This window comes from Caretta caretta, chromosome 1 (assembly GCF_965140235.1).
Source record: "Caretta caretta isolate rCarCar2 chromosome 1, rCarCar1.hap1, whole genome shotgun sequence".
Lineage (NCBI taxonomy): Eukaryota > Metazoa > Chordata > Testudines > Cheloniidae > Caretta > Caretta caretta.
The window spans coordinates 329,390,973-329,417,036 of record NC_134206.1 but is presented as its reverse complement, the minus strand read 5'-3'; the positions used below and the strand labels follow the sequence as shown (position 1 = coordinate 329,417,036).

General features: G+C 39.1%; 1 protein-coding gene across 2 annotated transcripts in view; it reads right to left on the bottom strand.

The window, feature by feature from the left end:
- RELN (reelin) overlaps nucleotides 1-26,064 on the bottom strand; it is a 468,214-nt gene that overhangs the window by 132,341 nt on the left and 309,809 nt on the right. For both annotated transcript variants that reach the window (XM_048836399.2, XM_048836401.2), the window contains exons 14-20: nucleotides 25,750-25,958; nucleotides 20,895-21,023; nucleotides 19,044-19,153; nucleotides 11,228-11,294; nucleotides 10,038-10,271; nucleotides 9,280-9,441; nucleotides 2,399-2,635 (exon numbers count right to left, since the gene is read on the bottom strand). In XM_048836399.2, the coding sequence (XP_048692356.2) occupies nucleotides 2,399-2,635; nucleotides 9,280-9,441; nucleotides 10,038-10,271; nucleotides 11,228-11,294; nucleotides 19,044-19,153; nucleotides 20,895-21,023; nucleotides 25,750-25,958 (1,148 nt within the window). The remainder of the gene's footprint in view (nucleotides 1-2,398; nucleotides 2,636-9,279; nucleotides 9,442-10,037; nucleotides 10,272-11,227; nucleotides 11,295-19,043; nucleotides 19,154-20,894; nucleotides 21,024-25,749; nucleotides 25,959-26,064) is intronic.

Below are 26,064 nucleotides of genomic sequence, written 5' to 3'. Positions count from 1 at the left end.
TAAAGTATATGACTCAGATGTCAAACAGGTTATAAACAGCAAATTTAGATTGTTTGTTAAATATAATCACAAAAAACCTCAAACAATAAAAGCAAATATTCCTAAAATAAAATTGGGGATTATTGGGGAAACTTTCCCAAAACTGTAAGCAGAAATAGTTCCAGATTTATAGATTCCAAGCCAGAAATGAAAGCCTCACAGACAATTAGAGGCAATCTTCTCTCCACTGAAAATGTGCTTTCGGATGACATGCTGTAAAATGATTTATTTCATATTGACTATAGTTTTTCTAATGAAAAAGCAATTGTCAGAGTATTCTCAGGAGAACACTCTCAGTGCTACAGCAACCCATGCTCATGGAAAGTCATGAGTTAGAAAATGAGAACCAAATGGACTCTCAGCTGGGAAAAGCCAACAATAATTAATTTAACTACCAGCCATTTGTACAGACTTGTTATAAGTTTAAAAATTTCCCTCGAGAGAAACAAGGTCAGTGGAGGGCATAGTTCATATCTTACAATGAGCCTGAAGAATACTTATCCAGCAACAAAATGTTGGTATTCCAAAAGCTTTACTTATTTATTTGGTACAAGAAAAGATCAACATTTTTACCACTACAGAAAACTACTGACATGGCTGTAAATAAGACACTGAATTCAGTACTGCAATTTTAAAATTTTGATGTGGTCTTAGAGGAAAATAAAGCAGAACTTTTGCTTTCCCATATAATCTTGAAAAACCACATATGTTATATATGTCTAATGATAAGAGAGGGAGAACAATGTCATTAGAGGGCTTTCATGTTAACTCTTTGATTAAGAACATGCAAACAATTTGAGTCCTGCCACGTTGTTCCATTTTAATGAGCAGTGAATACATTCCTCGTCCTTATTAAAGTAGTTAAAGCTGCTTCTACAGTCTCATTATCACTGCCAGAGCACACTGTGTGTTGTTCCCACAGCCAAGTCAACTCCTTATAGTTTGAGAGTTGATCAGAAAGTCAAATCAGATGGCTCAAATGTACTTGTTAAAAAAACTCCTACGGTGCTGTTCTAGGTGTCCTTGGGGATTCTACAATTATTTATATTTCCTTGAGGGTTCTTATAATTACTATGATTGCACTTTTGCAAAGTAAATGTATCTATACCAATTAAAGCCATAGTCGGTTAAAAATGTTGCTCAGACTCAGATGAAACTATGTTGCTTGGGGTTTGATCAAAGCATAGAAATTAAACTACTGTTATCTTACATTGACCTCTGTATTATATTAAGATACTCCACGACTTTATTTGAACAGATATTAACGATTTACAAAAAGAACGTTGTTTAGTATTGCACAAAAATATGTATTATGAAATTAAATTTGAAAGAGTATTTAAAAAACTGTTCAGTAAAATAAAATGATTCTATTCAAGTCACATTGCTATTAATTAGACTTGTTTCACTGGTATATCTAGGCAATACCATACCAGCTAAGATGACAAGATCCTGGATCTTGTCATCTTAGCTGGTATGGATCTGAAAATTACTCAAAGGTGGAAACAACAGCTCAAAAGTAAACTTTAAACTCTTTTATGCCTTCCCCTATGCATTAATCCCTTCCCTGAGCTTGTCTGAAAGGCTGCTACAGTACCTTCTGCTCATTCAAATCCCTCCCTAAGATTAAATTTTGCAATGGTGACTACAAGAAAATTAACCAACTGATAATGGCTGGATAGTATAGGAATGAGTGGGAATCAGTTTATAAAAATCCATATGCTGTTTCTCCTTCCCTGCTCTTCGTATGTTTCTAGGTATATCACGTTAAAAAATTCTGGGGGCACCCTTGACAAGAAAGCATGTAGGGCTAGCCCTGACTGCAATTCTTACACGAATACTTAGCACAGTATAGACGCCTAGATAAACAGTAATGCCAGACAAAATTACTTGCAACATTGCAGACCTTTTTCCTGTTCCAGAGAATAACTGTAATGTCCATGCAAACAAATGTAGAAATATAACTATTTGTCCTTTATTGGTTATTCTGTATTATGGAGTTAAAGTGATAATAACAGAAGTTTTCAGATGCATTTATATTATCATTTGTAGTTATTTGGGGGTCAACTTTCAACATACTGCGCAGGAAGTGTATTGTATGTGCATAGTTCTCATCAAATGTAAATCTCTGTGTAATGCAGTGTAAAATTTACTCCTTATTAAGAAAAGATCATTGATTCTATTGTTGTTAGTGATGTGTACATGGGGGATAATTACAATGAAATGATAGTTTCCAGAAAGATTAATACACAGAAATTAATTAGCTCTTACTAGTACAAGGAAAAGAATCACTTTGTATATTATTCACTTATTATATTAAAATTAACTACTTAAATACAACACAAATGATCTACATTCTCACCAAAGGGTCCAGTCATGGCCACAGCATGGTTGAACATTTCCCAAGTAGAATCCCAGAGACTGAGTGACTTCTACTAGATTGGTGAAGTCTAGACTAATGCTATTGAAAAGCACGGAGGTCATGATGATCTCATCGATAGCCCATACATCTTCTCCCTGAGAAGAATGATATGGTTGCCACCATCTGAATTGAATACCAAATTGTCTTGCATCTTCTGGTAGCTCCACAGAAATTATTCTGAAAAACAAATCCAAGTTCTTATTCACACTGTCATTACACATAATAGTTTTGTGGGAATCCAAAATAGTTCATTTTTATTTTAAAGTACACACAGAATCTAAAAATTATGGGTTAAATTCAGCCTGAGGTCTACACTGGTTTCTACTGCTGTAGATGGACTCAAAGGCAGAAAAAGTCAGGGGCAGGGAGTTGGAGTTGGAAAATCAGCCATAACATCTACTCTGCCATGGGACCTTGGACCTGCAAGAGACCCACACATCCCTAACGCTGGATGCAGCAAGTGCAGCAAAGGAGGCCAAAGGTTCCATTGATTCAGCACAGCCCCACAGTAGCTTCTGCCATGCTGCTACTAAGGAGCTCCAGGCAGATTTTAAAGCTTCCCTTCCATGTGATATGAGAAACCTGGAGGAAGGGCAAGTGAATGCAACAGCTCTTGTTTCCCTAGAACTGAGATTTGAGCTACAACACAATGGCCCTTATTGGTACAGGGATGGGCGATATATATCTCCCACCATCAGCTTCAATGACTCAATCCCTATGTACTTTGTTTTGATCTGATAAGACATATGTGGTTTGTGCGCTCTACTCTGTAGTGTAGGAATACTTTTAATTTCAAATTTATTTTTATTGCCCAATATAATGAAGTTGTGCATTCACTTAGAAGAACTGACCCTAGCAAATTCTCAGCTCGAGGACCAATCAAGATTAATCTTGTCAGGCAGAGAGATTATGTGTAGTCTTGTGTGGCATACACATTTCTTTTATTGCTGTGTAGAAATTTTATCATAGGCCAGTCCCATGAGCTTACTGTGCTGTGCAAGGTCACTTGATTTGTCATGGCAGCTATGACATCAAACCTGTACTTGACAAACTGTGAAGAAAATTAAGAATAATATCTAATTTCCAGGAGCAATTATTGTATACAGCAGCAGGAAGCATACATTAATTGCCACAGCAATGACACCTTCTTGAAAGTTCCATAAATCACTAGTACCATGCTGCCCACGTACAACATACAAGGTGAGATGTGAAGCAGAATGGCAAAATGGACATTTGTCTCCATCAGTGTACAATTAATTGCTGGCAAAGGGGTTTTCAGTAAATTTATACTGAGGCTCATGTGTTTTCTTTTTTTTAAAGAGGAAATTTAAATACAATAACAAGCCAGATAAAGTGGAAACATCATTTTATACTCTTAGCACTAAATTTTTTCCAGATTTTATGATTATTCAAGGTTTGTGGTATACTCTTTTGTTCTCTGTGATATGTGAAATTGTCATGTACCTTTAGATATCTTTGCACAAAACCACACAGTTAAAACCACTTGCTAAATTGTTTTTGTGAAGCCTAATTTATGCATTAAAACAGCTGTGCAATGTCACATTTATTTTAAAGAAATAACATTTTAATTGATTAGCAGGAAAAATCAAATGGTGTGACTAAACAAGTGACTTTTGGGAAGAACTGGGAAAGAAATGTAGACCACACAGAGTCAGGATAAACACTTGCAAGAAAAGCTATATTGAGGTTCTAGGCTCATGAGATGGCATCCAGGATCAACAAGCACAAACAGTTTGTGAAAGAGGTATGCTGAAAAAATAGCTCAGTTATAATAAACATGGATGGATATTTAAATAAGACAGCAACATCAACTGGGTTGCTATTACTGAGGGTATGTCTACACTGCGAAATTAGGTCAAATTTATAGAAGTCGGTTTTTTAGAAATCGGTTTTATATATTTGAGTGTGTGTGTCCCCACAGAAAATGCTCTAAGTGCATTAACTCGGCGGAGTGCTTCCACAGTACCGAGGCAAGCGTCAACTTCCAGAGCGTTGCACTGTGGGTAGCTATCCCACAGTTCCCGCAGTCTCCGCTGCCCATTGGAATTCTGGGTTGAGATCCCAATGCCTGATGGGGCTAAAACATTGTCGTGGGTGGTTCTGGGTACATATCATCAGGACCCCGTTCCCTCCCTCCCTCCGTGAAAGCAAGGGCAGACAATCGTTTCGCACCTTTTTTCCTGAGTTACCTGTGCAGACGCCATACCATGGCAAGCATGGAGCCCGCTCAGGTAACCGTCACCCTATGTCTCCTGGGTGCTGGCAGACGCGGTACGGCATTGCTACACAGCAGTAGCAACCCATTGCCTTGTGGCAGCAGACGGTGCAATAGGACTGGTAGCCGTCATCGTCATGTCCGAGGTGCTCCTGGTCGCTTCTGTGAGGTCGATCAGGAGTGCCTGGGCAGACATGGGCGCAGGGACTAAATTTGGAGTGACTTGATCAGGTCATTCTCTTTAGTCCTGCAGTTAGTCCTATTGAACCATCTTATGGTGAGCAGGCAGGTGATACTGATTGCTAGCAGTCCTATTGCATCATCTTCTGCCGAGCAGCCATGAGATGTGGATGGCATGCAGTCCTTCTGCACCGTCTGCTGCCAGCCAAAGATGTAAAAGACAGATGGAGTGTATCAAAACAAGAAATAGACCAGATTTGTTTTGTACTCATTTGCAAACTCCCCCCCCCGTCTAGGGGACTCATTCCTCTGGGTCACACTGCAGTCACTCACAGAGAAGGTGCAGCGAGGTAAATCTAGCCATGTATCAATCAGAGGCCAGACTAACCTCCTTGTTCCAATAAGAACAATAAATTAGGTGCACCATTTTTTATTGGAACCCTCCGTGAAGTCCTGCCTGAAATACTCCTTGATGTAAAGACACCCCCTTTGTTGATTTTAACTTCCTGTAAGCCAACCCTGTAAGCCGTGTCATCAGTCGCCCCTCCCTGCGTCAGAGCAATGGCAAACAATCATGCATCTGAGTTGAGAGTGCTGTCCAGAGCGGTCACAATGGAGCACTCTGGGATAGCTCCTGGAGGCCAATACCGTTGAATTGTGTCCACAGTACCCCAAATTCGACCCGGCCAGGACGATTTAAGCGCTAATCCACTTGTCAGGGGTGGAGTAAGGAAATCGATTTTTAGAGCCCTTTAAGTTGAAATAAAGGGCTTCATCGTGTGGACGGGTGCAGGTTTACATCGATTTAACGCTGCTAAATTCGACCTAAAGACCTAGTGTAGACCAGGGCTTAGTGGTCAAGTGATGCTGTAGGATCTTCTCACAGAGTTGTGATAGTGTCTATGGACACTGCAGTCCCTCTGAGAGAGGAAGGTTTTGCTAGGGGATCTGTATAGTGGATTGAAGGACCTATCCACTTCATAGCACTTGAACATGCAGGAAGAATGAAATCTCTCTGTGTGGCCTCTTTGCTAGGACTTGCTCTAACCCCTTATAATAGAACCATGCCAGTTCTGCCCCTTCAATGGCTGAGATAGTATCCTATTCCAAGCCCTGTTTTCAGTTTGTAACTTTCTAAATAAGGGAGGAGAGGCATTAAATGGGTCATACTAAACAAGGAATTAACTTCAGCTCACCTTCCTCTCCTTGGTTTCAAACCAAAGATACATTTTTGAGAAAGTTTGCGAAAAATCTATTCAATCTTTGTAAAGTTAGGGGTTCAGAAAATACATATTTTCTACTTTAAAAACAATGTTCAACCTAAGCAATTATCTCCATTTTACAAATGAGGAAACTGAGGCACAAAGAGATTAAGTGACTTGCACACAGGAAGTCTGTGGCATGAATAAGACCTGGATCTCCTAACTCTCATGTACATTAACCACAAAAGCAGCCCTTTCCCCACCAAACAAATCCTTGTCCACAAGGAGTATCAAACCTACAACCTTCAGGGTAGAGTTTTCAAGGCACAGATGGTAGTTAGGAGCTGAACTTCCACTGAAAGCTGAAAGAGCTGTTGAGCACGATACTTTGTTTCTTACAAGCCAATAAAAATGAAGTAAGCTGAGGAGAGATCACACTCATGGGCCACTAAAGAACACTCTGCTCAGCACACAACATGAAGCACTGAGCAGCTGCCTGCATGAAGTAGGACTTTCTTAGAACCCTGGACACATTTCTGTTTTAGTGGCTGACTCTGATGCTATTTAATTCCTTCTGCATCTCTTCAACTCACATAAGTAGTTGCTATTCCTAGCTGGCAGTAACTGAAAATCCTAAAAGTGGTAACTACACTCATTACTAATATATTGATGATAATGAAAAACGTAACTAATTACTTGTCTGTGAAAATAAACTACTCACCCCCTGATAGGGGGCAAATAGAACATTGAAAGGCTATGGAGTGCATATGTTAACATGCAGAACCCTAGTGTATTTACATTTACAACAGCTTCTCTTGTTTGACTTTGATTTGCAAGAGATAGATAAAAAAGGAGGGGAATTCTTGCTGATGACTTTTCCACTGCAGAGAAGAAAAGTGTTCTTAGTACCATTACCACACACCATCAGATTTTTTTAAAACTAGCAGAGAGACCTTTGCTCTGATCTCGTTCTTTCAAGCTATGCGCATACCTAATATTGAAAAACCACTGCTGTTCTTCTGAGAAGAAAAATGTTGCTGTCAGATAGCAGTAGATTACATGCACTTTCCAGCAGAACATTAAATATGTAATTTTTTCATATGACTGAAGATTAATTAAATTTCTGGATACAGATTGACGGCCAAACTTTACAGCAGTCCATCTGTTACCCAAAAGTAGATATTTTTAGACAACTTAACATACAGAGGTGAAGCTTTTTTCATGTTCTTAATCATAATAATTGTCAGTATTACCTTCAGGTTTGCATGTCTGTTCATTTGTTCCATCTTCCCATAAATAGTAAAAACTTGGGAAAACCTTTATAACATGCATGTTTTGATCATATATTGGGTATATGTTGAGCTTAGTCCTTAGTGCCGCTAGAACTACAGAAACTAAACTGCTTGTACTGATGATCAAATAGATAAGAGGTTGACAGCACCAATGTAAATTACTACATTTATATATGAAACTTGATTAAAATCAGTTACTGGGATGTGCATTGCCCATTTTATTGTAAAAAATTAATAACACTGTCTATTAAAAACCTTGAGGAAATATAAATCCTACACTTGTAATTTTGGATCTAAAAATTAGAAACAGCACCATATAAAATATATATGTGACCGTAATAAAGGAAGCAAAAGAAAATTTTGAAGGAGGATTATTAGTATTAGAGTTTATACAATCACTCTCTAGGAAATATTTAAAACTTTAGAAATTAAAGCCAGATAAAGAAGATCCGATCAAAGACAGTAATTGCCCTCATTTTATGGGGTATACTATGTATTACTCCAAATAAATATTTTTAATGTTACAGAATTGTTTCCATTGTAATGTTCTTAATCATCTTTTCTATTGTCTAGTTATTACATTAGTGGGAAGAGTGAATCAAATCTTTCCTTGATATAGGTTCATCTCTGTTTGATAAATGTACATTTTAATTACAATTTAACAATAGTCAGCAACTAGGGAAAAACATATAGATGTGTAAGAACCCAAAGCAGCAATTTTTATTTAGTGCTTAGCTAGGATGCAGGGTGTAAAGGCACAAAAGTTCCTGATTCTGAAAAGCACTCAGGCATGTGCCTAAGTGAGTTCAATGGGGCTTTCATGAGCTTAATGTTAAGCTTGTGCTTAAGTGCTTTCCTGAACTGTAGCCAAACATGAATGATTAGTCAATGGCAGCATGGCTGTACAATAAACTGGGCTGAAAAAGAAGAGGCATCTTTCTGTTTGGATGGCTCAGGATTTTTAGGATTTCCCTGAAGAACTTGAGACATCCTCATGGGTAGATCATGCCCTCGCCTCCTTCTTGGGCCCACAAACTCCTAGCCCAAGCGAATTATATGGTAGGATGTCTGTGGCTTTAATGCTGTGCATATTTTATCTTAACCTTTCCCTTCCCGTGACTGTTTCCATGGGAGGGGATAGGGTTGGTTCAAGCAAATCTGAGGTCTTCTTTGAGGCCATTATTCCCCTCCTCCTTTAATCTGATGCAAGGCCAGAGATTCACTGTGAAACTTTCTTCCTACTCTTCCACAACTGCTCCAATTTGTTCTGCCATGTAAGCTGGATGGTTGTTCCTAACGATCTATTTTTATATGAATGGGCAAAAAAGGAATGTGTTCAGAATTGGTGCAAATGTTTGAGGAGGGAGATGAAGGCACAGAATGCTCAGTTAGCAAGGAGTAACCCACATTTCAAACCATACTTAGACCTCCTGCAGGTTTGGCACCACAGTTTGAACTTGTCCAAGGAGGGGATGATATAGACTTTAATATTTGTTGTGTTAACAACAGAAAAGTGGCAACGGCTGATTGTATGAAGGAAAAATCTCTGATGCTCATCTGCTCCTCATTTTTCCTTAGCTCAGATTTCCAATATACTGGAAACAACTTCAGTTCTGTTTGGGATAAGCAATCTTGAGCTAAACTGAATGCTGGTGTAAGCAGATGCAACACATTGAAGCCAAGTTGCTTACGGTAAGGCTGAATTTCCTTGCCAACGTCCAAGACTCAGATACATATGGTGCTCAGAATACTCTGATTTTCCGTAACACAATAAATTGGAAAGTATAGATTGTATAAATTAGTTCCCCTACATCTCAGTACAAATGTATTTATACTCTATACTGCTGCAAATTACTGCTCACAATATTAGCTGTCTTTAGATATCACTTTTCGAAATTATAATCCATATACCTTGGCTCATGATAGTTGAGATAAGAGTAATGTTCCAGTAGTTTCCATGTAATCCCATTGTCATATGAATAGTGTAGTAACACTCCTTCTCCTGGCTGATCAGGTGCTTTGCATGTACTCAGCACAGACTTGCTTCCCAAGCGCAGAGTGAACTGGAGGAACCTAGATCAGAATTACATAAATATTGGTAAGGGTGCCATTTATATAGCATTTTTTCCTAATCACATTTTCTGATCTTAAAAATTGAGACAAATTTTGAGAAACAGCAGTTATGAGTTGTTTGTAGCTGAAATGGTTTTTACAATCAAGTAATGCAATGTGGCATATATATTTTTAAAATGCCAATCATTACAGCATTTAATTATTTATTAGGCACTGGAGGGGAGGAGGAGATACTGAATGGATCTAATCAGCTGCCACAAGCTGTCAAATAAATACAACCTTATACATAATTAATTAGCACTTGGCTCTGACATTCAGTTTTGATATTAACATTTCATATTTTCTAGCCTGGCTATACAATAACTGCCCCATATCTGTTTAATACTCATGCTATTTAAAAAACAGGGGAAATGAAAGGACTATAGCTTATTCTACACAATCAAAATTAAAATATGAAACAAAATGTTCCATAATTTTGCTCATGTCACAAGAGAGGTTAAATGAAACAAAAAGTGAAGATGAAAGGACCAGTAAATTCTATTACAAATATAGTCTCTAGGTTTGTTTATAGCACATTACTATTCTTTCTTATTCACCTGGACTGTGAGCTGTCAAGAAAAGAAGTGATTAGTTGACGTCTTCCATCTTTGTTAAAAACCAATGCCTTGCCACTTGCTAGGACTCCACAGCCAAAGCTGACTTCAGCACCACGGATAGAGTAAAAATTGTGATAGGATGAGAGCCTGGAGCTCCCAAAGCTTTCTGAAATAAACACGGGGAAGGTCTGGGAAGCCATTTCACATGCGGGTCCTGAGTACCCAGGGTCACACCTATAAGAAATATATATTAAAAACATAATTAGTCCCAAATAAATGTTTTAAACCTTTTTCTCCCCTGTGGAAGATCAAGATACAGTTTTGCAACCAAACATAACAGTTGTAAACTTTTAAAACCTTAAAAATAAAGTCCATTGATTTTCTCAAACCTAAAGTGAGAGACTCTTCAAAATAAGTCATACTGTATTCAAAATATTCTTATGGATGATGTATTTGTTTTGGTCAATATTTACCCTTTGGGTAAAAAAAAATTGCTATTCCTCTAAATAGAAGTCAATATCCACATATTGTAAAATAAAAATATAGAGATAGTCTACTTCTTGTTTGTGGTACTAAGATCCTACTGCACCTGCCACATGTCAAATAATTAGTTTGCTACTATGTAACTGTAACAGATCAAATGTGATTACAGCTAATGCCACACAATACAACAGAACCCAGAAAATATTTAGAACATCATCTTCAAAAGTGGCTAATGAGCCTTGAGTTTTAGCGAGACACCTTGAAGGAGCCTGACTTTCAAAAATCACTGCCCCTCTGAAAACCAGGCTGTTTTTGGTCTTAATATAAAGATACTAGTCTGTTAAAAAGTGGCACAGTTTAATAGAAAATGGCAAAGCCACAATTTACCAGTAAAAAAAATAATATAAAAAAGCATCATTGTAATTTCTAGCATGTAATATAGTACATTTCAAAATGAATAGGTGGTCCAAATCTCTCCAGGTTTAATATAAAAGAAAATTATTAGATAAAGTCATTTAGAAATTTACTATTAAACTTACATTGTATTAATAATTTGATGCATTTCAGATGCTATATTAACTGATTTTACATTTAGCCTTTATAGAATTACAAGGGCTGAAATGAAAATAATTTCAATTTTCAGTTTAAAAAGTAAACTGAACGACAAAAAGTGAACACATCAACTCTGGTATTATTATAGCCCTTACTTGCAGCCATTTCTAGTACATTGTCCTCGCCCTGAGCAGAATCTGAGGCAAGATGGACCAATATAAACTGCAGAGAAAAGAAACTGGTTAAATTAAAAGGTTATATTATGTGACAAAGAAAGATAACCAACACCTTGTTGAGCATATGGGGCTGATCTTGCAAACAGATATTAGTGCATTTTTATCATGCATTTTTATCATGCATTTTTAGTGAGAGAACTGTATGCATTTGCATTAAACAAAAATGAAAATCATATGCACTGAATAACCATTCCAGGCACCTGACAACACACTACTATATCTCACCTTTCTTCTGTAAGAGTAGCTTTTCATATTCAGTGATACAATAAAAGGGTAGGAAAGATTAGTTGCGATCATCACAGTGTGGTTTTTATGGGATAATCCAAATGAATACATTTGCTATCTTGGGGGTAAATTTTTGTAAGCCTGAAGTTTGGAAACTAGTAGCATTAACTGGAGCCAGGGACAGTGCAAGTACATAGGGAATATCCCCTTATGCCATACCTCTGTAAATGCACCATAATCCTGAATGGCCACAAAGACTCTCCTGAGCAGACTACCAGCTACATAGAGCTGCGGCACTTGTGTAGTGATTTTTGGAATGTTATCAAAACCCACCTGAGACCAAATTGAGACAATCAGTTCCTTCTTTCTTTCTTGAACTTTTGCCCATCGTGGCAGTGTATGAGCTCTTTTCACATAAAACAGACAGCAACAGCGATCTTCCCTGCAGACTTCATGGAGCCTCTCTAGCTTTTCTCCCTTTTTGGATGTAAAAACTCTGCTCTGGATAGTGTTATGTCATCTGCTTGTTTGATTCATTTATTTGGCTTAGCTGTGCTGTGCTGTGAATGTCATTCTTATCATGTCAGAAAAGCTTTATTGAAGTTGAAGGTTTGCAACATTTTCTAAAGAGGGTCGAACTCCGGATTTTGTGTGTGACTTAATACATATTTGAAAAGAGGTCTGGAGAGCTAAAAGGTCAGTGTATTGAATCTTTGAAATTATTCTCTCTCTTCATCCTACATTTTTAACTGGCAAGCTGTGAATGTGGGTGATTTGTCAACATATATGGGTCGGATCCTACTAAGTGCTGAATGTCTTCAATCCCACCCACATCTATTCAAGTTAAGAGCACTCACCATCTTGGAAGACCAGGTTTTCCAGGCCTGATCCAAAGTCCATTGATGCCAAAGGAAAGACTTCAACAGGTTTTGGATTGGGTACTTAGTTGATAGCTGGCTGATAAGTTTGCCTGCATGATACACTGCTCAGTGTTTAAAATCCTTTGACAGAACTACATTTACTGTATTACTATAAATTCAGCATATTTTGTTCTAAAAATAATGATAGTTTAATGGATTTACGGTGAAATCCTGACACCACCTGAAGTTAAACGGGGTTTTGCTATTGACCTCAAAAGGGGCAGGACTTAATAATAATAATTTATATATTTTCTTAATAATTTCATATATTTGTTTTCTTCCTGGCTTTACAGAACAGAAAAATGCAGAGATTTGTGGGAACATGATGAGAAGCATGTGAAAAATGGGCTTAGACCATTGGCACCATCTGCACTCTTTTTTATTTCTAGCTCCATAGTATCAAGGGAAAACATTAAGTACCAGTAGGATATTTATACTTAGCATGGTCTTGATTCTGTAGTCCTTACACAGGCAAAACTCCCAATGGGAATCTGGCCTGCATAAGGTCTGCACTACTGAGCCCTAGCACTGCTGAGGAGAACTGTCCTCATGCAAAGAAGAAAGAAGGTCAGAGTGATCATATGACTTATAGACCGAGTACCATATTTACCAACAATGTGGAAAACTTCTAATAGCAATTTTGGCAAAGAATATCTGGCCATTCTAGCTCACAATGGAATGCTGCCTCCTGAGCAAAAAGGCTGTATAGTGAACATGGAAGGGACAAAAGACCACCTCAAGCTGAGCAGGAGGATCACAGAATATGCAAAACAAAAAAGAAAGGAAAAGTTTAGAGATGGTGCGGATAGCCTCCCAAAAAGCACAGTAGGCTCCCACATTTGTGGATCATCAAGACACTGAAAATGCACAAGATTCATCCAAGGATGATTTCCTTTCTGCAGCAATCTATGGTTAATGAGAACACTCAACTCCACCTGAAAGGGACTCTCACTGATGAAGTCCAAATTAAAAGAGGAAACTTTCAAGGGGACTCCTTATCACCAGTGCTGTTCACGGTAGCAATGCTGCCACTGATATGGATGATGCCTGAGATAAATGGTGATTATCATATCAGCAAAGAGCAACAACCAGTTAACCATTTGTAGTACATGGATGATTTGAAAATATATGAATGGTCACAGAAGGAGATACTGAGATTGATAGTATGCGTAGAAAAGTTTGGTGAAGATATAAAGCTATGGGCTGGCTTGGCTAAATGTGCATTCACATCTGTAAAGAGGGGCAAACTGGTACAATCAGATAGCATACAAGTTAATGAGGTATTATCCAAGATACCTCTCAGCATGGCCCCTACATATACCTCATGGAACTGACAGAGTTACAACATTAGGAAGTCAAAGAAGAAGTGGGGAAACAGTATTACAGATGAATAAGAACTAATCTAAAGACACAACTCATCTCAAGGAATTTGATCTAAGCCACTGGGTGATACAGTATTATGGTACACTGCCGGAGTTAACAAGTGGAATCAAGAGAAGAAGAAAAATTTCACATCCAAACAAGAAAGCTCCTGAAAATGCATAGAGTAATGGATATCAATCAAGACACGGCCAGGATGTACATCAGACAACATGATGGAGGAAAAGGTCCGCTATCTGTGGGAGAAGCAATTGACAATGAAAAATATAACATCCAAAAATATGAGCAGTCAGCCAAAATAAAAGATCACGTGGTCGCTATACCAAGTCCTGGACAAGGATGCATTCAGCCTAAGAAAACATAAAAAAGGAGAAAGACTAGGAAGATTTACAGAGAAATCAATGCGATAGAGAGATCAAAGCCATTAATGATAAAAGATTAACAAGCTTATGACTTATAGAGGGATACTCAAAAGAGAGACAGAGAGCCTCATTACAACTGCACAAGAGCAATCATTAAGGGTTGATTACATTCTAAACAAAACTGGGCAACAGAACTGCTCCCTGAACTGCAGAATGTGTTCTGAAAAAGAAGAGATGGTGGAACTTTTGTTGAGCGCCTGCAGGAGCCTGACTGGAAGAGAATTTATGAAGAGACACAATGAGATTGCCAAATGTCTGAACTGGAGCATTGTGGAAAATATGGATTTAAACGAAACATGCAAAATTATGACCCACCGATTTGAAAGTGCTCTAGAGAATGAAGAGGCGAAGATTTTACGGGATCTGGCAATTGTCACAATTATCAACAGGCCAGACATAGCGGCAAAGAGTCCTGTGGCACCTTACAGACTAACAGATGTATTGGAGCATAAGCTTTCGTGGGTGAATACATGACATCCGACAAAGTGGGTATTCACCCACAAAAGCTTATGCTCCAATACATCTGTTAGTCTATAAGGTGCCACAGGACTCTTTGCTGCTTTTACAGATCCAGACTAACACGGCTACCCCTCTGATACTTGAGGCCAGACATAGTGGTTGTAGAAAAGAAAACAAACAAGACCACATTAATTGGCATTGCTGTGCCAGCAGACAAAAATAAAAAGGAAACAAGAAGAGAAGATAGTTAAATATGAAGAGCTATGCCACGAAGTGGAACAATTATGAAAAACTAGAACAAAAGTGATCCATTGATCACGCAGGGAAGAAAGGTAAGCAGCAGGATACGGACCCTGGACTTCAGGAAAGCAGACTTCGACTCCCTCAGGGAATGGATGGCCAGGATCCCCTGGGGGACTAACATGAAGGGGAAAGGAGTCCAGGAGAGCTGGCTGTATTTCAAGGAATCCCTGTTCAGGTTACAGGGACAAACCATCCCGATGAGTCGAAAGAATAGTAAATATGGCAGGCGACCAGCTTGGCTTAATGGTGAAATCCTAGCGGATCTGAAACATAAAAAAGAAGCTGACAAGAAGTGGAAGGTTGGACATATGACCAGGGAAGAGTATAAAAATATTGCTTGGGCATGTAGGAATGATATCAGGAGGGCCAAATCGCACCTGGAGCTGCAGCTAGCAAGAGATGTCAAGAGTAACAAGAAGGGTTTCTTCAGGTATGTTGGCAACAAGAAGAAAGCCAAGGAAAGTGTGGGCCCCTTACTGAATGAGGGAGGCAACCTAGTGACAGAGGATGTGGAAAAAGCTAATGTACTCAATGCTTTTTTTGCCTCTGTCTTCACTAACAAGGTCAGCTCCCAGACTGCTGCGCTGGGCATCACAAAATGGGGAAGAGATGGCCAGCCCTCTGTGGAGATAGAGGTGGTTAGGGACTATTTAGAAAAGCTGGACGTGCACAAGTCCATGGGGCCGGACGAGTTGCATCCGAGAGTGCTGAAGGAATTGGTGGCTGTGATTGCAGAGCCATTGGCCATTATCTTTGAAAACTCGTGGCGAACGAGGGAAGTCCCGGATGACTGGAAAAAAGGCTAATGTAGTGCCAATCTTTAAAAAAGGGAAGAAGGAGGATCCTGGGAACTACAGGCCAGTCAGCCTCACCTCAGTACCTGGAAAAATCATGGAGCAGGTCCTCAAAGAATCAATCCTGAAGCACTTGAATGAGAGGAAAGTGATCAGGAACAGCCAGCATGGATTCACCAAGGGAAGGTCATGCCTGACTAATCTAATCGCCTTTTATGATGAGATTACTGGTTCTGTGGATGAAGGGAAAGCAGTGGATGTATTGTTTCTTGACTTTACCAAAGCTTTTGACACGGTCTCCCACAGTATTCTTGTCAGCAAGTTAAGGAAGTATGGGCTGGATGAATGCACTATAAGGTGGGTAGAAAGCTGGCTAGATTGTCGGGCTCAACGGGTAGTGATCAATGGCTCCATGTCTAGTTGGCAGCCGGTGTCAAGTGGAGTGCCCCAGGGGTCGGTCCTGGGGCCGGTTTTGTTCAATATCTTCATAAATGATCTGGAGGATGGTGTAGATTGCACTCTCAGCAAATTTGCGGATGATACTAAACTGGGAGGAGTGGTAGATACGCTGGAAGGGAGGGATAGGATACAGAAGGACCTAGACAAATTGGAGGATTGGGCCAAAAGAAATCTGATGAGGTTCAATAAGGATAAGTGCAGGGTCCTGCACTTAGGACGGAAGAATCCAATGCACCGCTACAGACTAGGGGCCGAATGGCTAGGCAGCAGTTCTGCGGAAAAGGACCTGGGGTGACAGTGGATGAGAAGCTGGATATGAGTCAGCAGTCTGCCCTTGTTGCCAAGGCCAATGGCATTTTGGGATGTATAAGTAGGGGCATAGCGAGCAGATCGAGGGACGTGATCGTCCCCCTCTATTCGACATTGGTGAGGCCTCATCTGGAGTACTGTGTCCAGTTTTGGGCCCCACACTACAAGAAGGATGTGGATAAATTGGAGAGAGTCCAGCGAAGGGCAACAAAAATGATTAGGGGTCTAGAACACATGACTTATGAGGAGAGGCTGAGGGAGCTGGGATTGTTTAGCCTGCAGAAGAGAAGAATGAGGGGGGATTTGATAGCTGCTTTCAACTACCTGAAAGAGGGTTCCAAAGAGGATGGCTCTAGACTGTTCTCAATGGTAGCAGATGACAGAACGAGGAGTAATGGTCTCAAGTTGCAGGGGGGGAGGTTTAGATTGGATATTAGGAAAAACTTTTTCACTAAGAGGGTGGTGAAACACTGGAATGCGTTACCTAGGGAGGTGGTAGAATCTCCTTCCTTAGAGGTTTTTAAGGTCAGGCTTGACAAAGCCCTGGCTGGGATGATTTAACTGGGAATTGGTCCTGCTTCGAGCAGGGGGTTGGACTAGATGACCTTCTGGGGTCCCTTCCAACCCTGATATTCTATGATTCTATGATTCTATGATCCATGAAACATTTGGAGCAATCCCTAAGGGTATGGATGAGCAGCTCAAGAACACATTAGGAGTGGAAGATATCACAGTCATTGTCCTCCAGACAGCACTCTTTGGCACTGCAAGAAGTTTAAGGACAGTCAAAAGAGAACTGCAGGAATTCAAGACTCCTGACTACCCAAACCTATGGAGTTAGTTAATGATCAGGATTTATTGGTGACTCATGGAGATAAATTTTAGACAGGAGCTTTCCCCTTTTTTATACTTAAAGGTCTTATATGCTGTGAAGGCTGTTTTTTTAAAAGAAGAAAAATCCCCATGATGTAATACTGAGGGATAATAATATTTTTGAATTAACAATCCAAACCCTGTATTTTTCTTCCTATTGTAAAATTTCTGTAGACTTGCATTGACTGCATCATTCTGTTGTTTCCAGAAACTTGCACTGACAGCTACATTTTGCATTTCCTTATATAGTAACTCACTTTTCATAGACATCAGTGTTTTGACTTACCCTTCATTTTGCTTAATTTTTGACATAATGTCACTATATTCAAGACAAGAATTAATACTGCCTTGGGAATATTGAGATGATACTAAATCACACTAATGGGAATAAGGAAATAGCATTACCAAAAAAGTGATGGAAATTAACTACTTCATTAGCTCAATATTTTATTTTTACATTTCAATATCCTGGTAGTTTCAAAAGGCTTTTCTGTTTTCAAAATGTCAAAGGGCTTCTTTGTAAAACTTAAAATGTAATGATATTGGGAGCACAGCTTGCTTAAAATTAAAATGTGTTGTATCTTGCTGTTCCCTAATATCATGTCAAAGCATCTTAGGAATTGTGGCACCCAACAATTTAGCCAGAAGTTTCAGACTATAAAATATGCATTCATAATATAATGCATTTTTACCTACATACCTAGCAGAACAATTCCTGTGCTCCACAAACATATCTGCACCTTGGTTTGTAGCAGAATGTATTTCTTTTAATTAGCTGTGGCCCTCTCAGTATCATCCTTATATATGGTCATTGTTATTTATGAGGCATAAATCCAGGGATATACAAATCTTGCATTCACAAAGTACTTGTTTGTGTTTTGAATATTCCTATCCTGACTGAGCCTGCCTTTCCATGACTGTAAGATTTAATACCGCGTGACTCAGTGCAAAACTCCTATTGTTGCCTTGCTTTTTTCAAAATAAATGCACAATTAAACCAAAAGATTTATAGGTATTAGAAAATAATTTAGGTAAAAATAAGCCTCCAAAATGGAAATAGAGAAACGTACTATCATCGAAGGTACTTCTCCCTATCAAATACTGTACACAATGCGAAAGCTGTCTTCCATGTGCTGGTGGCAGGGTTTCTTTATTAAAGTCTTCTGTGTCTAGCAGGTATAATATATCCCAGATGTTGCAGTTGTTACTTAGGGAAGTTCAGTACACATCCTTAATAGCACAATGTAGTACCTACTTATGTTAACTGGATCTTGCAGCCAGAAGAAATATTATATTAGCCCCTCATCACGAATATTTTACTTTTAGAAAGCTTTCAATTAAAAAAAAAGATAATCTACATTTTGCCTGCTGCAGCTCTATACTTCATTTTATCTTCTGATTTCACTGCCTTTTCAGATTATATAATTCCCCTCTAGCTTCATTAAAGACTGGTGATCAAGTGCACATAAAATGGATGTTTAACAATCTGCAAATCCCAGCCTTATGACATTGGGAAATATGTGTCTATTGGGAACTGTGTATGGAAATTGTACCTGAATGGTACATGATGATAACAGGTATGAATACTAACTATTATCAATTGCCCACATATTTCCATGGATTGGTCCTGTTTGTCTCCATCGAATCCTGGTATTTCTGGTTAATGCTGCACTGGGAAGGGGAATAGTTATTCGGTTCCACCTGAAATACATTTCACACATAAATTCTCACATTTTTAAACGGTAGTTGTTAAATATTAGTATACATTGCTGACATTTATTTTACACTGAAGAGTTTTAAGAACTTTATACTTATATAGGCCTAAATTCTGCTTTCACAAGTAAATGCAGTTACTACAGATTTATATGCTGTAAATGATTCATAGGTTCCAAGGCCAGATGGGACCACTGTGATCATCTAGTCTGACCTCCTGTATAACACAGACCATAGAACTTCCCCAAAACAATTCCTAGAACAGATCTTTTTAGAAAAACATCTTGATTTAAAAATTGTCAGTGTTGGAGAATCCACCATGACTCTAGTCAATTGGTCCAGTGGTTAATTACTTTCACCATGGAAAATGTATACCTCATTTCTAGTCTGAAATTGTGTAGCTTCAACTTTCATTTATTGGATTGTGTTATAACTTTCTCTGATAGATTGAAGAGCCCAATATTAAATATTTGTTCCTGAAAGAAAAAATCTTTAATCGTTAATTCCAAGTCCCAGGCTACTGCCCCAATCGCTTTCCCACTCCACAGCTGCCCAAAGAAGAATTTGGCCCATGGTATTTCAGTACATTACATTTAATACATTACATATGTTATTTAAAGCATTTAAAATGAAACAAACAAAAATATGCTGTCATTTCTATTCAAATGATCAAAGTTAATACTACCCTTGAAGTGCTTAGTATAATGAACCTTTCCCTGACAGTGGACCTCTCTAAAGTTACATATAGAGTTAAGCCTTTGGATCTGGCTGAACTCCTCTTGGAGCAGGACCTGAAGAGGAGATAAAGGCTGCTATTTGCCACTGTTACAGCCACCCAATCCTGAGGTGGGCAGGCAGCGGATGGCTCTGGCCACTAGTGCAACTTCTACCCGTCTAGACAGTTGTATGGCTGTCATCCTTATAATTATCTGAGCATCTCATGTCTGCTGTAAACTATGATCAATTGTAATGGCCATCAAGGCACTCCAACTATGTTCCCTTCCACGGTCATGCCTCTGACTTGTCCTCTATTCTGAGGGCTACAAGGAAGATGGGATACAGCAGTTATGTCAGCTCTGTACCATCATGGGATTGCCCTATGCAAGAGGAATCCACAGATGGTCACTTAAGACCACGTTGCACTGGCAGAGTAGCATCAAGCATACTTAATTGGGAACAGGATCTGGCCCTTTATTTTTCTTCTGTTAGATTAATGTATGATTAGCACATTTCGCCAGTCAATGGCTATTTTTTTCTTGCTGAACCTCTATATGCTGTTCTACCCAACAAAATATTTATAATCACAATTTTTGGCTAGTGAAATCCAGAGGTATTCCATTGTATTCCAAATGTCATAATTCCAAATTACTAAAAGATGAGGATCATGTAAAACATGGCCATAGGTGGAAGAGTCCTTTGTTATTATAATTTAATAGATTAATCAAAACAAAAAGTCAAGTAAATTTTGCCTCATTTTGTGTGTGTATGTATGTATGTTTGTATGTATTTTTTCCTCTAGCAATATTGCTATACAATAAAAACAATCTGAGGTACATAACTTTTCACTTCTGGTCAGCCAGAAAAAACAGTTCCTTTGCTTGTTGTCTCCAGTTAATCAGAAATGAAAGGTTGCATGGGGACACTTTCTTCACTGCTTTCCAGTGTCACAAAGGATTAACTTCCTTTTGTAGTCTTGAATCTCTGCTAGTTTTGCACAGAACTCTCTTACCCACTGTAGTTTTCAGAGGCATAGATGGTGCTGTGAGGAAGATGAGACCCAGCACATATCTCAGGCAAACACTCAGTGTGAAGTAAGGACCAGGAACGGCCATGATTGGTTGAAAACTCCAAGTAGACACTAACAACACAAACAAACAGAGTATTCACCTCAGACTAAATGTAATACATCAGCATTTGTAGCACCAACATATAAAAGCTTTAAAACTCATTGGTTGCTAAATAATTGATACCTCTGATGTTGAAATATGAAATGCCTTTGTGGACAAAACACTGTAAATGCAAACATGAAGCAAGCTCAGTATTTTAAAGACAACAAAACATAAACCATATAAGAACTCCTTTAACTGATAGAGGTGAAAGCAATTATTGCAGTCCTTATTTGGCCATTACACGTTTATTTTTATGTTGTATTTAAATGGGATTGATGTTACTCTTACAATATTCCTGGTTGAATTCTGCACCACTGTGCAATGCAGAATTTTGCAGAAATTAATGTTTTTTGTGCAGAATTTCCTTTCTCTCCCAGAAATGGGCTGCAGTGCTGCTGGCTGCCATTAGGGTCCACTGGACCTAGCAGAGTACAGTTTGCACATAGAAGACACTGCTGAGGGGAGGGGGAGGGAGCTAGAGGGTTTCTGGCAGCTGTAGTTCCCAGCATGCCCTGAGGGAAGGAGAGGGTGGTGCACAGGAAACTTCACACAAGCCTGTGACCGAGCATCAGGCTGTTTCTCCCTCTGGATCCCTGGGATCTGAAGGGAAGGGGATGTGTGTTTGGGCTGGGGGCGACCCTGTGGCTGGGCTCTGGAGGGTAGGGTGTTTGGGTGTATTGGCTGGGGGAACCATGGGTTGGTTTTTTGTGGGGGGAAGAGGCAGAGAAACAGGAACTGGGTTGTCAGAGGGGTTTCTTTAACTCTCTACTTCTGGGGGAATTTTTGTGTGTCTATATTTCTACACACATACTCATTGACAGGTATTTTGAAATAAATTACCAAAATAATTGAAACTGGCATGATTATGTAGTGTTATTTTTGTCAAATAAAATTTGCAGAATTTTAAAATATTATGTGCAGAATTTTTAATTTTTTGGTGCAGAATTCCCCCAGAAGTATTACCTATTAGTAAGAACCAGTCAGAGTGCAGTATTGAAGAAAAATATTAAGAAGGAGAGTCTGACTGATCTGACTGCTAATAGATTTTATGAATTATTTCCTTGGGAGAGTCACTAGATTGAGAAAGCAAATGAGTTATGTTATTTATATTTCCTTCACTCAGAGCTATCTGGACTAAAAGGTCAAGTGATTGACTGCCCAAGCATGTAGCACAGCACTATTGAAATATTTTTGGCATACAATAGGTGCTTTGACTTGGAAATTATATAAAACCCTATATAGCTCAAAATATCCAGGACTCTCCAATCCATGCATTCTGCATAAGGCTGTGGATACTAGCTCTAAAGCAGGCAAACCTGTCAGAGGAAAGAATGTTTCCATACACCTCTGGGAGATAACACCCCTCATCGTTCCCCCCCACCCAGGTATTGGGATATTTCAGCTGTGCTCTTGTTGAGGAAACCTCTTGTCTTTGATCTGTCCCTCCATCTCCACCTGAGGCTACACTGCTCATGGGAGTAGTGAAGAATGAGGGCGGATTTGATAGCTGCTTTCAACTACCTGAAAGAGGGTTCCAAAGTGGATGGATCTAGACTGTTCTCAGTGGTAGCAGATGACAGAACAAGGAGTAATGGTCTCAAGTTGCCGTGGGGGAGGTTTAGGTTGGATATTATGAAAAACTTTTTCACTAGGAGGTTGGTGAAGTACTGGAATGTGTTACCTAGGGAGGTGGTGGAATCTCCTTCCTTAGAAGTTTTTAAGGTCAGGCTTGACAAAGCCCTGGCTGGGATGATTTAGTTGGGGATTGGTCCTGCTTTGAGCAGGGGGTTGGACTAGGTGACCTCCTGAGGTCCCTTCCAACCCTGATATTCTATGATTCTATGATTGGCAGTAGCCTTAGGGTTGGACTAACTCCAATGCGTTGTCTCACTGTTGAAGAGACTGACTGGTTTTCCTTCTTTCTATTTTTTAAAAATATCCAGTGTGGGCAAGGCCTCTGCTACTGTCAATCACCAGATAGGCATATATTTAGAAGACAGGGGAGACAATATTAGTCATTCACCTAATGCTTTTTTCTTTTCACTCTCTGATAGTTATCAGATCCAACTGTCATTAGAGTCTTTCCCCAAATGACTGAATGCCAGTCATAAAAGGAATAACCAATGTCTTGCATTAGGGAGTGGGGGGACTGCTCAGTGCATCTGTCTATCTACACAGCAGCTGGATGGAGAGGCGTCACTACAGCCATCCCTGAGAACGGCATTACCCAACTGGTATCACATGACTGACAGAGCAGGTAATGCTCACCTGGAGTCAGCACCCTAGAGGTTTAGAGCTGCTCTAGTGACACAACAGAGCCATAAACTATGTCTCTCCAAAGCTGCACATAGCAGCTGAAATGTACCAGTGAATACAGACAGATGGAAATCAGACAAGGAGAAGACCCATTAGATCAGTGATATTCAGACCTCAGTGGTTCAGGAGCCAAATTAGAGATCTACATTATCCAAAAGAGCCACAGTAGTATGAATTCATTGTTTCATTTACCTATATATATATATGTTATTCTCACAGCAAAATGACTGACCACGTATTCTACAATTGGCTAATAACATAGGAAAAGTATCCTGATTGGTTAATAACTTAGATTGGTTTATAATTAAATCACACAGCGTTTTAATATCATGTGCTGCAAAGAGCCGCAGGAGGCACATTAAAGAGCCACTTGTGGCTCCCGAGCCTCAGTCTCAGTATCACTGTGTTAGATGATCTAGTCAATCTCCTGGCAATGCAGTGTCATTCCCTGTAATATATCCACAAATGTTCATTGAGGACTTCAGCAACCATGAAGCTCCTGATAGAATGTTCTCCCCACCCTTGCATGATTTCACTGCAGTTTATTATTTAAAATAAAGTGTTTATAATATATGACTCCAAGAATGGGTGTAGATTTCTAACATTCTGTGAACCTTCAACAAGTAATGTAGAACGCATTTATTAGAGATTTGCTGCTTTATTGAAATATTCACGTAGAGTAATTTACTAAGCATAACTTGTTTCTAACACTCTATTTTAAATAATACAAATGAAGGATTAAAAAAGTCACAGTTCATCATCCTGACACCACATTGCTGGGCTATGACTTTTCTATTTCAGAATAATTTACTGAGAATATGATTTTATTTAAAGAGTGTCTTACCATACATCTATTGCCATGATATTATAAACATATATTAAAATGGTTTATGAGGTTTCAGCCAATTCATTTCAGATTTACCTATACTGATACTTTGGAGGGCTGTATTCACATCACATATTCTCTTGCATTCCCAGTAATGAAAAACATTATGAATAATACTGTAGGCCCGGAGATCTGCACTTCCCAATTATTTGTGAAATGCAAATCAGGCTTATGAAGACCTAGTGTTTCTTTTATTGTGAAGGAGCTCATTCCTGTCTTAGAAATGCTATGTGAGTGGGAAGAAAATTAATCTGAAAACATATAAAAAACACAACAAAAAAATTCCACTAGAAAATTTGTGATACAGATGTAATAATAAATATGATGATTTTTAAAAGAAAACTTTCCTTTAAAGGATCATTTTAAATTTAGCTCTCAAATTGCTGGGTACATATGGTTAAAATACTTACAACTGCTAATATAACCCATTAAATATGACAGGACAAATTCTAGCAGTCGTTGCATGTAGATGACCACCAGAAAATCCACCCAAAGCAGTAGAAACATGGAGCAGTGGTTGGCCTCCTTTCTCTATCCAAGTTCCACCCCTGATTCCATGGAGAAACCTCTTTGCAGCCCCTCTAGAAGAAAAGCCGGAGGGGAATGTTCTAGAGTTGGGCCTAGATGTGAGGTCCTCATGTTTATGCCCACACAGCTCTGATCTGACAATGGACCCTTTGCACCATTCCAGTGTGGATTATTCATGTTATTGGCAGCAATAATCTATGGAAGATTAGTAAACGGGGCTGCCAATAGCACACTCATACATCATTGCTCCTTCTTCCGCACGGAGTGTGTGCAAGCCTATTTTGGAAACTATTTTGGAAACTATTCTTTTCCACACCTTGATCCCTTGAGAAATCCATGATGTACTGACATTTCTTTTTATAAGATACAAGAAGGTTCTTGCCTGCACCCAATATCTTCACCCAACAAAGCATGAAGAGCCAAATCCTGTAGTCCTTAATGCTTAGTTCAGCAAAAGTCATATTAATATCACTGGAGTTGTGTCAGAATATGACCTGAATAAGAACTGCATGATTTGAACAGTGAGGTAGGGAGACAATAATATCTCCTTTGTACAGAATAGAAACTGAGCCCTCACCCTGTGACTGGTGAAATCAATGACAGCTTTGCCATTGACTTTCAACTAGTACAGGATCAAGCCCTAAGTGGTTTGCCCATAGTCACACAATGTATCTACTGCAGAGCCAGGAAGTGACCGCACATCTCCTGAGAACCAGTCCAGTGCCTTAAGCATATGGTTGTCCTTCCTCCTGAAGTCAATAACCATTAACTGCTGGCTTCAAGGAGAACAAGACTGGACTGGTGCTAGGTGAGATGCTGCATGCAAGCCTCAAACCTGTTTACATTTGTTGTTTTTAATTGCCTTCTTTCTTTCTGGGAAAAATATCCAAATCATTTTAGAGATGCTATAATATAAAAAGTATAAGAAAGCAGGTTAGTTGCAAGATAAATCTAGCCTGTTGTACCTGTTACCAGGTTGATGAGTTCCACAGCCCAGATTAATGGAAAACTGGATCATGTGAGTTATGGTGTTGGGGAGTACCGGCAGGACATGGAAGTAATCAACAGCCCAGACATTCTTGTTATGCCCTTGATGATTCTTTTGCTTAAGACAGAACTTGGTCGCAGGAGTCTGCAGCTCCGGACTAATGACAACAGAAGCCAAAGATGGAACCTTCAACAGAAATTAAATTAATTAGATTTATATAAAAAATTACACAGAAAAGTACTGTTTACAAAATAGCAGCAATAATTTCAAAGGGGCCAAACAATACTAGCCC